This window comes from Dipodomys merriami, unplaced genomic scaffold, assembly GCF_024711535.1.
Source record: "Dipodomys merriami isolate MVZ:Mamm:240054 unplaced genomic scaffold, mDipMer1.0.p SCAF_22, whole genome shotgun sequence".
NCBI lineage: Eukaryota > Metazoa > Chordata > Mammalia > Rodentia > Heteromyidae > Dipodomys > Dipodomys merriami.
The window spans coordinates 18,565,566-18,578,008 of NW_027203604.1; the positions used below are offsets into that span (position 1 = coordinate 18,565,566).

The 12,443-nt window shown below is 55.3% G+C and overlaps 1 protein-coding gene across 1 annotated transcript; it reads left to right on the forward strand.

Annotated features, from left to right (window-relative positions):
• The first annotated feature begins 860 nt into the window (after positions 1-860).
• Positions 861-11,809, forward strand: Nptx2 (neuronal pentraxin 2). The gene is made up of 5 exons (XM_070033542.1): positions 861-1,393; positions 2,993-3,209; positions 7,450-7,694; positions 9,588-9,767; positions 10,454-11,809. Exons 1-5 carry the CDS (start codon positions 977-979, stop codon positions 10,679-10,681), a joined length of 1,287 nt encoding a protein of 428 aa, XP_069889643.1. The 5' UTR covers positions 861-976; the 3' UTR covers positions 10,682-11,809.
• Positions 11,810-12,443: the final 634 nt, after the last annotated feature.

The window sequence follows — 12,443 nt, forward strand, 5'->3', positions numbered from 1 at the left end:
TTGTAAACTACAGGTGAGGTTTTGTAGCCATTTTGCTCCTCCCTTTATGGTATTTTTGAGGGGGGAGGGGGATGTTTCCATTTATTACCTGGTCTCCCCAAGAACCTGAGGACAGTGGTCTCCAGCTGGGGAGGTGGGAGTTATGGGATTCCCATCCGTAAGAACAGGGCACTATTTCACCAGGGGGCACCATCGTGATGACCCCAGAGGGGTCTTGGCATAGATAAAGGTCAGCTGTGCCAGGGTGGGGGGTGGGGCTGTCATGTGATCGTGTGGCTGTGCCAGGTCCCCACTTCCGGCTGGCATTTGTTGAGGGGAGGGGGAGGGAGCCTGGACTAGAACATTCTCTCCGTGTTCTGGGGCCTGGGTTACGAGGACCCACTGGGCGATCGGGACTGTTCCACCCATGCTGCGGCTCCTTCCCGCCTCCAGCAATGACGAACCCGCGCGGAGGTGGCTCATTCCGGCGACCCAGGTTCGAATTCCGCCGGGGGTGGTGGCACGGTGGTGGTTCTTTTTGGAAAGTGGGGTGACGCCGCCCTCAGGGTTTTCCTTTCCGTGCCGGAAGTCCTCAGCCACCCCGCAGGCGCTTTCCAGGGCACAAAGGCTGTTTTGAACCCAGTCCTCGCTTTCGGGGCGCCTCGGCGGCCGGGTGCTCGTGTCTGAGGCTCCTTCCCACGCGCTCGCCCAGCGGCCCCGAGAGCCGTGAGAAACGCCTCCGCCACGCCCTCCTCGTGACGCGCACCGGGACGGACCAATCAGAGATCTCGGCGCGCGCCCCACCTGCCTCAGACCACGCCCCCTCCACTTAAGAAAGGGCGCACGGGCAGAGCCGAGGCTAGTGCGCCGCGCCAGGCAGAGGGTGCGGCTGGGCGGCCGGGGGTGGCGCTGGTTCCCCGAGTGCCCTCGTCCCCGTGCGCCCCGACGGTGCTCAGACGGCGCCCATCCAGGCTGCGGTGAGCCGAGCGGCGGCGAGATGTGGGCGCTGCTGGCCGCCGGCGTAGCGCTGGTCGTGGTCACCGGGGCGCAGGACAACCCGGTGCCCGGCAGCCGCTTCGTGTGCACCGCGCTGCCCCCGGAGGCGGCGCGGCCCGGCTGCCCGCTGCCCGCGATGCCCATGCAGGGCGGCGCGCTGAGCCCCGAGGAGGAGCTGCGGGCGGCCGTGCTGCAGCTGCGAGAGACCGTGGTGCAGCAGAAGGAGACGCTGGGCGCCCAGCGCGAGGCCATCCGCGAGCTGACGGGCAAGCTGGCGCGCTGCGAGGGGCTGGCGGGCGGCCGGGCGCGGGGCTCGGGCAAGGACACCATGGGCGACCTGCCGCGGGACCCCGGCCACGTCGTGGAGCAGCTCGGCCGCTCGCTGCAGACGCTCAAGGACCGGCTGGAGAGCCTGGAGGTAGCGCCGCGCCGGAGGAACGGGGACGGGGAGAAGGAGTGGGGGGGGGGACGGACCCACCTGGACGGGCGCGATCGCCCGCAGGGTGAGCTCAATTTAGGGGTGCCAGGGAAGAGTCCCAGTCCTGCTCTGGACCTTGTTTGCATCGCACCCCATCCTACCCGCCCTCCTCGGCTGGAAAGGGTTAAATCTCACCTTTTACTTTTGCGCTTTTGGATAGATTGTGGTGAACTTCCCCAAAGCCCTGGCTCTCCACCCGCCTCCGCCCCCCCACCCCCCGCTCCGCCGCCCTCCCCACCTCCCCGCCCCGAGTCCTTAGGATAGGAAACCAAGTTGGACGCAAAATACTCAGTGATCTGGCAGCCTCTTACTCATTTTCTGGAAGAAGAAAAAAAAAATCTTCCCCCAGTGTGCACGAGCCGAGTTCGGTGGCCCGCGCGCCCAGCCCTGCGCGCCGTGCCCAGAGGCCCGCTCCCGCTGGGCTTGTGTGGTCCTTTGTCAGTGGGGTCGGGGGCCCGAGCAGAAAGGGGGTCACCGGTGACCCCAGATTTCGCACCCAAGCTAACCTCACGTTCATTTCGACGATGCCTCTTTAAGCTAGCTGCACCGTGGCCCGGCGTCTTGGAAGGGGAGCCCTCCCCTGTGTCCTCCCCTCCACCCACCCCCCACCCCCAGCTGTGTGCTGTTGGGAACTCTGACGAAGAAAAATCCTCCAGACATTTTCATCTGAACTTTTCCATCTCTCTGTGGATGAGGCGCGGAATTTCCTGTCCAGTTGCCCGCCCCCCCCTCCAAAAAAATAACTAGATGCAGAAGTATGTTTCAAGAAAAGTACAGGCAGTGGTGATCGCTGCTGAGATATTGGAGGGTTTCTTGGGGCTCGCTGGGTGTGAGTACAGTATTTTCCAGTTCTGTGCCGCTGTTACTAACAACTAACATTGTTCCCCACCCCAGTACCAGATGTGAATCAGATGGGCCACTGAATCTGAAGCCTTCCCGTAGTGAATGGGGTGGGGTAGTGGGGAGAGGGAGGGCTCTCCTTTTTTTGCAGTTTATTATTTGGAACGCTGGGGGTCAAGAGCCAGGGAGGAATGGGAAAATAATTAGGAGGAAAAGGCTAAAAAACCTGTCCTGTTTTATGCTGTCCCTTTTCCAGTAATTTCTCTGCGAGCAGAGTTATCTTTGTGCCAGTCCGCAGCTAGGGGAGACCGTTCTTCCTTTCTAGATAAAAGCTGTCCACCCTTGAGTACCATTGACTCACGCTGTAAAGAAAAAAAAAATCCTCGGTGTTTCGGTCTTTATCTGACCTAGAATTACATACAGGTTGGTTAAAATGGAGACTTTTTTAGTAAGAAGGGAAAAGCGGAGCTTTTTATTTTTAAATAGGGCAAAAAAAGAGATTCACAAATTTCAACTAGTGCAGCCAAGTCATTCTTGCCCGGCTTTGAAATCCTTCTCGCCCCACCCCCTCCCCGTCAAAAAGCATCGATGCCAATGTTCCCCTTTGGGTCTGGAAGTTTCTCATGCGGTGGGGTCACCTGAGCTCAGAGATTAGGAGGGGCGGAGGTCACTGTTTCTGTGTCCCCCCCCCCCCCCCAGCACCAGCTCCATACCAACGTGTCTACCGCCGGCCTGCCCAGCGACGTGCGCGAAGTGCTCCAGCGGCGGCTGGGGGAGCTGGAGCGGCAGCTGCTCCGCAAGGTGGCCGAGCTGGAGGACGAGAAGTCGCTGCTGCACAACGAGACATCTGCTCACCGGCAGAGAACAGAGAGCACGCTGAACGCGCTTCTGCACCGGGTGAGCGAGCTGGAGCGAGGTACGTGTGGGCCCTGCCCTACTTGCCCTGCACTACTCTACCCTACCCTACCTGCACCTGCCCTGCATGTCTGTCTCTCTGTGGGAGTGGCCTGGATTCCAATACTTGGGGGATGTTTATGAAAAGATCTTGACTGACAAAGCCCCGTCCCAGCAGGACTCCACCCTCCCCATCACCCCTTGGGAGAGCCCAGGACCTGGGATGGGGGTGTGGCTTAACAGCCTGATGTGACCTGACACCCGGGCCCCCCCTCCCAGGCGTCCTGCTCTCCCTCCCTTCACTCACCCTTGCCCTAGGTGCTGTGACTGCCTCCCCCTTGCCTTTCCTGGTTATTAAGTTTCTTCCCCGGGGTGCAGAGAGGTCAGATGCCTAGATAAGACTAGGCACTGGGGGCGAATTCCTGAAACCCTAGCTATTCAGAAGGCTGAGATCTGAGGACTGCAATTCGAAGCCAGACCTGGGAAGACAAATCTGAGAGACCCTTCTCTTCCAATTAACCAGCAAAAAAAACAAAAACAAAAAGCACCCCCCCAAAAAAAAACACAAAAAAGCCTGGAGCTGTGATTCAAATGGTAGAGTGTTAGCTTTAAGTGAAAAAGCCAAGCAAGAGTGGGTGGCAGGCCTTGGGTTCAAGCTCCATGGCATGTGCATACACCACACACACACACACACACACACACACACACACACACACATACACACACACACACACACACACACACAACAGATACTCTAGATACTTCAGATTACGGTACCAGCGATTCTAACCTCACACATACCAGGCCCACAAGGTAATTTCTAAGAGTTTCATCAGTTGTTAGCAGCATGTCCTCTGGAGCGGCCAAGGAGGCCCTGATGGAGAAGGACATGGGATACACATCCCCACCCCCATCATGGGTCTCCACCCTTGCCCTCCATAGAACAGGGTGAGTGTGGCTGCCCATGTGGCTCAGATGCTTCTGTTTCTGGAACTTTCCTCCCTCCTCTGGGGGCAGGGAGATATCAGGAGACTCGTTTTAGCTGGCAGAGCCTCCCTAAGGCCACAGCCAGGGCCACAGAGGCCTGTGTCACCTGACAGGGGGAAGGACGCGTGGAGCACAGGTAAGAGTGGATCCTGCCGCCAGCCTCCCCAGAGTGGACAGTGGGGACACTCAGCCATAGTGTCGGCATGCTGCATTTACCAATTAACTGTCTTCGAAGGGGTGGAGGGAGGGCTCTGCTGGGGCCACTGAGGCACCAAGGGCTATGTGCCTCACCTGGGCTAACAGCAGTGTTGCTAGGAGACACACTAAGAAAAGTCATACTGACTTAAGGATCATGCCCAGTGGCTCACGACATAATCATGGCTACTTGAGAGGTGGACAGGAAGTTTGAAGCAGGGCGGGGTGGGGGGGGGGAGTGTGAGGGAGAGTGGGGGGGGGCGGGGCAGTTATCTGTCTCAACAATTTAAAATGGACATGGTGTCTCATGCTTATAATCCCAGCAACTCTGGAAGTGGAGATTGAAGAGGGAGGGTGAAGGGCTGGGAAGGTGGCTCAGTGGTAGAGCGCTTGCCTTGCATGCATGAGGCCCTGGGTTCGATTCCTTAGCACCACATAAGCAGAAAAAGCTGGAAGTGGTGCTGTGGCTCAAGTGGTAGAGTGCTAGCCTTGAGATGAAGAGCTGAGGGACAGCGCCCAGGCCCAAAGCTCAGGCCCACGACAGAAGGAGGAGGAGGAGGAGGAGGAGGAGGAGGAGGAGAAGGAGAAGATGAAGAAGAAGAAGAAGAAGAGTAACAGTACTCAGGCCCTGAGTTGAAGCCTCAGGACTGGCAAAAAAAAAAAAAAGATGAAGAGGATGAAGGCCAGTCTGGGCAAAACGTTAGTGAAGCCCCTCCCCCACCTCAAGAAATAACCTGTTGGGCTTAATTGGTAGAATGTCTACCTAGTAAATGCCAGGCCATGAGTTCTATCTCCAGTACCAACAAAGAGAGAGGGGAGGGAAGGAAGGGAGAGAGAATGATGAGAGGAGAGAGAGAGAGAGAGAGAGAGAGAGAGAGAGAGAGAGAGAGAGAGAGAGAGAGAAAGAGAGAAAGAGAGAAAGAGAGAAAGAGAAAGAGAAAGCAAGCTGTGTGTGGTGGTGCATGTCTGTAATCCCAGCTACAAGGGAGTCATAGGAAGATAAAAGTCTGAGAGCAGGCAGGAGCAGGTTTGGGTTGTACTATGCTTGGTGGCTGGCATGCCTTCAGCTGCTCTGGCCCAGAGTCCAGGAGGGGGTCTACCCTTTGACCCTAGCATGAGAACCCCTGGGGTTCTTCCTGGGCTGCACCTACTCTGTGCCAGCTGAGCCTGTGGGCACAGTGGCCATTTGCTGCCTAGGGCTTTTCTGTGTGGGGAGGGATGTCAAGTGCCTAGTATACACACACACACACACACACACACACACACACACACACCTGTATGCAAATGAGTGGGAAACCTACCATATTCCTAGAAGCATCCACCTGAGTCCCGAGATCAGCCTCAGCCATGCAGCAAGTTGGGGTGGGGGGGTTGTGGTGTCTCAGCCTGGCCAGGGCTGGGCTAAAGGGCTGTTGAAATCCTGAAAGCTGAAGAGACTAGATTTCCTCTTCCCTCCTCCCACTTCCCTCTTCCTCTCTTTTTCCCTCTCCTTCCTGTCCCCAGCCACCCTCCCCCCCTTCCTTAGGCTCCTCTGCCACCCACAGTTTCTGATTTATTGGTCAGGCCTTTTAATTCCTTAATTGGTTTTAACTGAGTTTCCTCTGAACCTCCAAGCTGTTTTCTTGAAATAAAAGCCTTTGGTTTTCGGGGTGTGGCTCACTTGGCTGCCCCTTCCATCCCAGCTCTCATTAAACCTATCTGTTGTCACCACGCTAACAATATTATCAACACTGAGCCTTATTAAATTGGCAAACCTGCCCACCTGCAGGTGTGGACGCCATCTCTCTTTATTAGGTAATGATGTCTTCATTAAGAACAGGGCCATTTGCTACTTGGAGGCTGAGCCTTAGGGGCTGGCTGCAGGCAAGCAGGGGCAGGAGGGACCTCTGTCCTGCTCTGTTGTCCATTAGCTGCATGACCTTGTGCAAGTCACCTCGTTACTTTGGCCTAGGCACCTCATTTGTGCAACCTGTAAGGCTGGGGAGGGGTTTCTGGTTCTTCCTTTCCTTTCTTTTCCCTTTCCCTTTCCTCTCTCCCTCCTCTCTATCTCCTCTCCTCTCCCCTCCCCTCCTCTCCTCTCCTCTTTCCTTCCCTTCTTTTCCTTCCTTTCTGTTCTTTCTTGGGTTTGAACTCTGAGCCTTGCTCTGGCGGGCAGGTGCTCTACCATTCAAACCTCATCCCCACTTTTTTGACTTTTAGTTTTCTGTTCAAATAGCATCCTCAGCTTTATCTCTCCCCCGCCCCCCCCCGCATTAGACTTTGAGCTTCGATCTCGGCTTCCTAAATAGCTCGGTTTACTGTTGGTGCCAGCACACCTCCTCCTGTCTCCACCTCCCAAGTAGCTGGGATTACAGCTGTGAAACACTCTGCTCGTCCTAATGGGTGGAAGGGTAGGGAAGGTCTCTGCTTTTACTTTGGCCTGCCCAGGTCTTTCAAGCCTGGGAGGAGGAGGAGGCAGGTGAGGGCAGAGGCCTTAGACCTTTTAACTCTAGGTTGCTTTTCAGATAATAGTCTTGAATTTTTTGCCTGGGGGCCTCTGACATAGGGTACCACCATGTCCAGCTTGATTGTTGAGATGGGGGTTTCCATAACTTGTTGCCTGGACTGGCCTTGAACTTCAGTCCTCCTATCTCAGCCTCCTGAGTAGCTGGGATCACAGGCATGTACCACCACATCTGGCCTTCTTCTGGATTGAAAGAGACTTCTTTTTCCATCTTACTCAATGGAACCGCTGCATCGCCCACAGATTATTTCTTTTCTCCTCACCACCCACCTCCTTACTGGTACCTGGGGTTTTCATCTCCATTCTTCACCCCATCCAATGGGTCCTCCACTCCCCCACAACTCCTTTCGCAGTAGGAATCCCTGCTAACCCTGCTTCCCTTTATCTGCTAATGTCCAACAAAATAGAAGCTTCTGGAAGGCAGAGCTGCCTCTTCGTTTGCTGGGATTTAGCACTTGAAACAGTACTTCGGTCCCTCTGGGGTGTGTCTTAGATAGGGGTCTTGGTGAGTCTTTGCAGACCAGGTTGGAAGATGGGCCAAACACACCAGACACCTCTTTCCCCCCATCTTCTGCAGGCAACAGTGCATTCAAGTCTCCGGACGCCTTCAAGGTGTCCCTCCCTCTCCGCACCAACTACCTGTACGGGAAGATCAAGAAGACGCTGCCCGAGCTGTACGCCTTCACCATCTGCCTGTGGCTGCGGTCCAGCGCCTCGCCGGGCATCGGCACCCCGTTCTCCTATGCCGTGCCTGGGCAGGCCAATGAGATCGTGCTGATTGAGTGGGGTAACAACCCCATCGAGCTGCTCATTAACGACAAGGTGAGGCCCTCCTGTGGAAGTAGGGGCTGCCACGAGGTCAGCACCTGACCGGCCTGGACCGCACCGCAGCCCCTCCCCGCATTGTGTGTGGAGCTGGCATCCACATGGCAGGGACAACAGTGCCCTGAGCCGGGCCCACCCTGGGCAGGGGGTTGGGATGGGGTCAGCTGCAGGCCCCGGAGCTCCAAGCTCTGTGTGAGCCTGGCCCAGAGGCAGCAGAGGGTCCAGGTCCTGGGGCGGGAAGTGAGGCAGGAGACAGCCAGGACAGGATGCATTGCCTGTTGCACAGGGAGTGCCCAAGGATGTGTGCAAGTGTGTGTGTAAGAAGCTTCTGGGTACATCTTTCCTGAGGAGTCAGGTGTGTTGAGATGTAATTTATGTATAGTGAAATTAATTAATTAATTTATTTATTTATTTTTGAGACAGAATCTTGGCTATGTGGCCCAGGCTGGCCTCCTAATCCTCCTCCCAATTGCTGAGATTACAGGCATGCACCACCACCAGGCTCAGCCTGAAGTTTAGTGTAGGTTGTCACCAGTTTTCACAAATGCATGGAGCTGTGTAACCGCCACCAAAATAAAAATACAGCACAACTGGGCACCAGTGACTCACGCCTATAATCCTAGCTACTCAGGAGGCTGAGATCTGAGGATCATGGTTCAAAGCCAGCCTAGGCAGGAAAGTTTGTGAGACTCTTACCTCCAATTAACCACTAGAAAACCAGAAGTGGTGCTGTGGCTCAAGTAGTAGAGCAGTCAGCTTGAGCTGAAGAACCCAGGGACAGCCCAGAGTTCAAGCTGCACAACTGACCAAAACACACACACACACACACATACACACCACACACACACAAACACTAACACAGCACAGTAATATGCACTGACACAGTCTCCCTTTTACCTTCAAAGTCAACTCCTGCCTGCTGTGGCAAACACCACTCTTTTCCCTGAACTTCTACTGTTCCAGAATGGGTTCCCCTTTTTAACAGGTATTCAGGAGTATAGTCTCCTTGAAAGCTTAGTGCTGAGACCCTCCAAAAGTCCTCACTCCAAAACTTTCTTTCTAGCTGAGTGTGGTGGTTCACACTTGTCATCTCAGCACTGGGGTAGCTGACATAGGAGGAGCAATAGTTTGAAGACAATCTGAGCTATATAGTGAGACATTATTTTTTTAAAAAGGGGGGTGGGAAAGGAAGGAAGGAAAAGGAAAGGAAGAAGGAAGGAAGGAAGGAAGGAAGGAAGGAAGGAAGGAAGGAAGGAAAGGAGGGAGGGAGGGAGGGAGACAGGATAGGGAAGGCCAAACCAAGCTTCTCTTGTAAAGTCACACTGGGCACAGTCAACCTCAGGTTGATAGTGATCACGTGACTGCTGCCCAGGCCTTTATTAGCAAGAGGGGAGAGCCCACCCTCTCCCCCGCCCCCAATCTGATCTCTCCTGGGTGGACTTTGTTTCACTTGGGAACCTGAGGGAGCAGCAGGACCCAGAGCCTTGTTTCCCTCTGCACTTGGCTTCTGGTAAACACCTAATTCCTGGGAGAGAGGCTGCAGTTGCTAGGGGACCAGCACTTACAACCATGGATGCCAGGTGTCGCCCAAGGTCAGGGGCCTTTCCTGTGTGCAGGCTGCATGCGTGTGTGCATGGACACACGCACGTGCCCCACCCCTCAGAAGGTTGGGGGCGGGGGGGGGGGGGCCGCGGCTGACCTGGGGTCACATGATCTGCGGTCTGTCTGATATTTCTAAAAGAAGTCAGCCTAGGACTCGAGTCCGGCCTGGTGAACCTGGAGCTCCCAGGTAGCCCAAGTCCTACCCACTTCCACTTCCGGCCCCGGGAAGTCTATGGCTTCCGGTCCCTGGGAGCCCGTGAGATCCTCACCCGCTTGTGTTGGCCCCAGGTCGCACAGCTGCCCCTGTTTGTCAGTGACGGCAAGTGGCACCACATCTGCGTGACCTGGACGACAAGGGACGGCCTGTGGGAAGCCTTCCAGGATGGAGAGAAACTGGGCACCGGGGAGAACCTGGCACCCTGGCACCCCATCAAGCCCGGGGGCGTGCTCATCCTCGGGCAGGAGCAGGTACGTGTCTGGGGGGGCACTGGCCCAAAATCGGGTGACCTACGGGCCATCCCCACACTGGACCCCCCTCTCCCTGCTCCCCCATGGCTCCTGGCAGCCTTCCCAGAGGACTGGTATGGAGGGTTCCAAAATATTCTGACACGGGAGGGCAGGAGGGCATCTGCCCTCGCCTTCTGAGTGTTGGCCCTGCCTAGTGCAGGGATGCTGGATCAGGAATTGTCTAGAAGCTACTTGCTCATGGTCTTGACCCTGGTACCTAGTTGAGGGCTGGCTAGGAAAGTTCTGAGCTGCTCAGCCAGTGGGGAGAGGTGAGAACAGGGAAACTTCCATGAGACACTTGCACCAAGGTGAGGAGGCAGGATGGTGGCTGGCAGGTGTGAACCAAAGTCAACCTATGTTTGAAGTTTGAAGATGGAAAGATGGACATAGGGAGGGGTAGGAGGGGGCATGGAGTTATCCATTATTTCTTCTAAGAGGCATCTGGAGTCAGGAGAGCCAAGTGTAGTCCTAGCTTTGGGCATATGTCTCTCCAGCCTCAGTTTCCCCTGTAGGAGATGGGTGATTTGGGGAGATCTGTCTGAGAAGTCAAGGAAGTGTCAGGCCTGGCCACCCCTCCCCCCTCCCTGGAGAATTAAGAGCTTGTGGTGAGCCTGCCCTAAGGAGGATGCCCTGTTTCCATTTCCCAGGACACCGTGGGGGGCAGGTTCGATGCCACACAAGCATTTGTGGGGGAGCTCAGCCAGTTCAACATCTGGGACCGAGTCCTGCGTGCCCAAGAAATCATCAACATTGCCAACTGCTCCACCAACATGCCAGGCAACGTCATCCCCTGGGTGGACAACAATGTCCATGTGTTTGGGGGGGCTTCCAAGTGGCCCGTGGAGACATGTGAGGAGCGTCTCCTGGACTTGTAGCCACCCCAAGGTCCCCGAAGGCCAGGCTCAGTCAGTCCTGGTGGGGGTGGAGGTGTTCAGGCCACCCCCTCTCTTGTTAAAAACTGTGAAACCTCTCACCCCAGAGTGGGACCCCAAAGTTCATTGTGGGAACTTAACACTGAGGCTGGGTGATAGCCTTGGCCACCGGCTCAGTCTTTCCTTCCCAGCATTTTGGGTTTTGTTGGGGGCGGGGTTGTCAGTGCCACCTTCCTTTGGGAGGAAGTCCCCAGACTCAAGTGGGTCAGCAGCTGGCTTCCTGCCGGGAGTGGATTGAAGCCAGTGAGCTTCTCTCCCCACAACCCCCTGTAAATGCTCATGAAGCCCAGCCCTGCCCTTGCTGTCTTGATCTTTGGTGTCCCATGTATGCCTTCTGTCTGTCCCCTTTCGTGACTGTGTGCCTGGCAGTGTCCTGTACGTGCACAGCATCCCTGCTGCCCATCATGCACGTGCTGTGCAGGGAACATGGTCTGCAGAAGGACCCCCCACCCTTCCCGCCCTGTATCCTGTAACCTTTATGTCTTGAGCATGTGCCAGTGTGGGGGGAAGCAGCTGGCCCTATGTAGAGGACCCAGGAGTACAGAGGGGCAGTGACAGCTGCCATCCTTCCTGTCTGCCCCCTCTCCCCCAGACCAAACACACACTTTGATGGACTTGTCACTAGGTTGGTTCAAGTCCACTCTTCTCATCTGGTGCCAAAAGTTCATTTGTAGCCTTTCTGTCCACTTAGTGTGTTTGAGGGGATTCCTGTCCTGCCCACTATAAGGCTCCCCCGTTCCTCGATGTTCCTCCCATTTCTGATCCATGTTGGTTCCTGTGAGCATCCTATAGTCCCCCCTGACTCTGTCCCCCAGAACTCCTGAGGACATTGGATGTCATTTGGCCAATGTTGGCCTAGTGGCTCCAGGCTGCACCACAGATTGTAATTTATTTTACAGAGAAAGTAAGTGATGTGGTGGGAAGGGGGGGAATTTATAAAGCTGAATATTATATATTTTATTTTTTCATACCCATTGGAAGCACAAAGTCCACGGACGTGCCCATCCTGACATTGTGCCACAGAGCACGCCTGTGATGATGGATGCTAATTAAAGTGCATTGAAGATGCTGTGAGCAGTGTCTGGAGCCCCAAGGGGGTGGGCATGGTCCTGTGGGTTCTCGGAGTGTCTGACCCCCGGTGGATCCACTCTGCCCTGGGATCTAGGGGAGCTGAGTGTGCTTGAAGGGGCCTGTGGTCCAGGTGTGGCCCCTCACACATCACTCCAGGCTCTGCCACTCCTCCAACAGTCCCTGTAGTATTTTGCCAGAGGGTGGAGCTTCCTTAGCCAGAGGACCCATAACTGGAGTGATCAGCAGAAAATGGATCCCCAGGGCTCTCCAATCTGGTGAAGAAGAGAGCATCAGAGATGGTGGGAGATGCTGATTGGAAAAGGATTGCCATGGAAACAGCGAGTGATCAATGATTCATGAGCAGAGAAGTGATAAAAATGCAGAGAAGGAGGGAAAGGTAGTCAAGGTGGCTTCTTGGACTGAGGAGAAGATGGGGTGAGAGAATGAATAGAGAGGGGACAGGGACCAACAGTGAAGGGACTGAGTTCAGGTCTTACTGAAAAGTGAAGAAATGAGGAGGTTAAATAAATAATTAGTATGTTAAGGACACTACTCTTGGGCTGGGTGCAGTGGTGCATGCTTATAATCTCAGATGCTGCTTGGGAGGGGGAGCTCAGGATGTCACTTGAGGTTA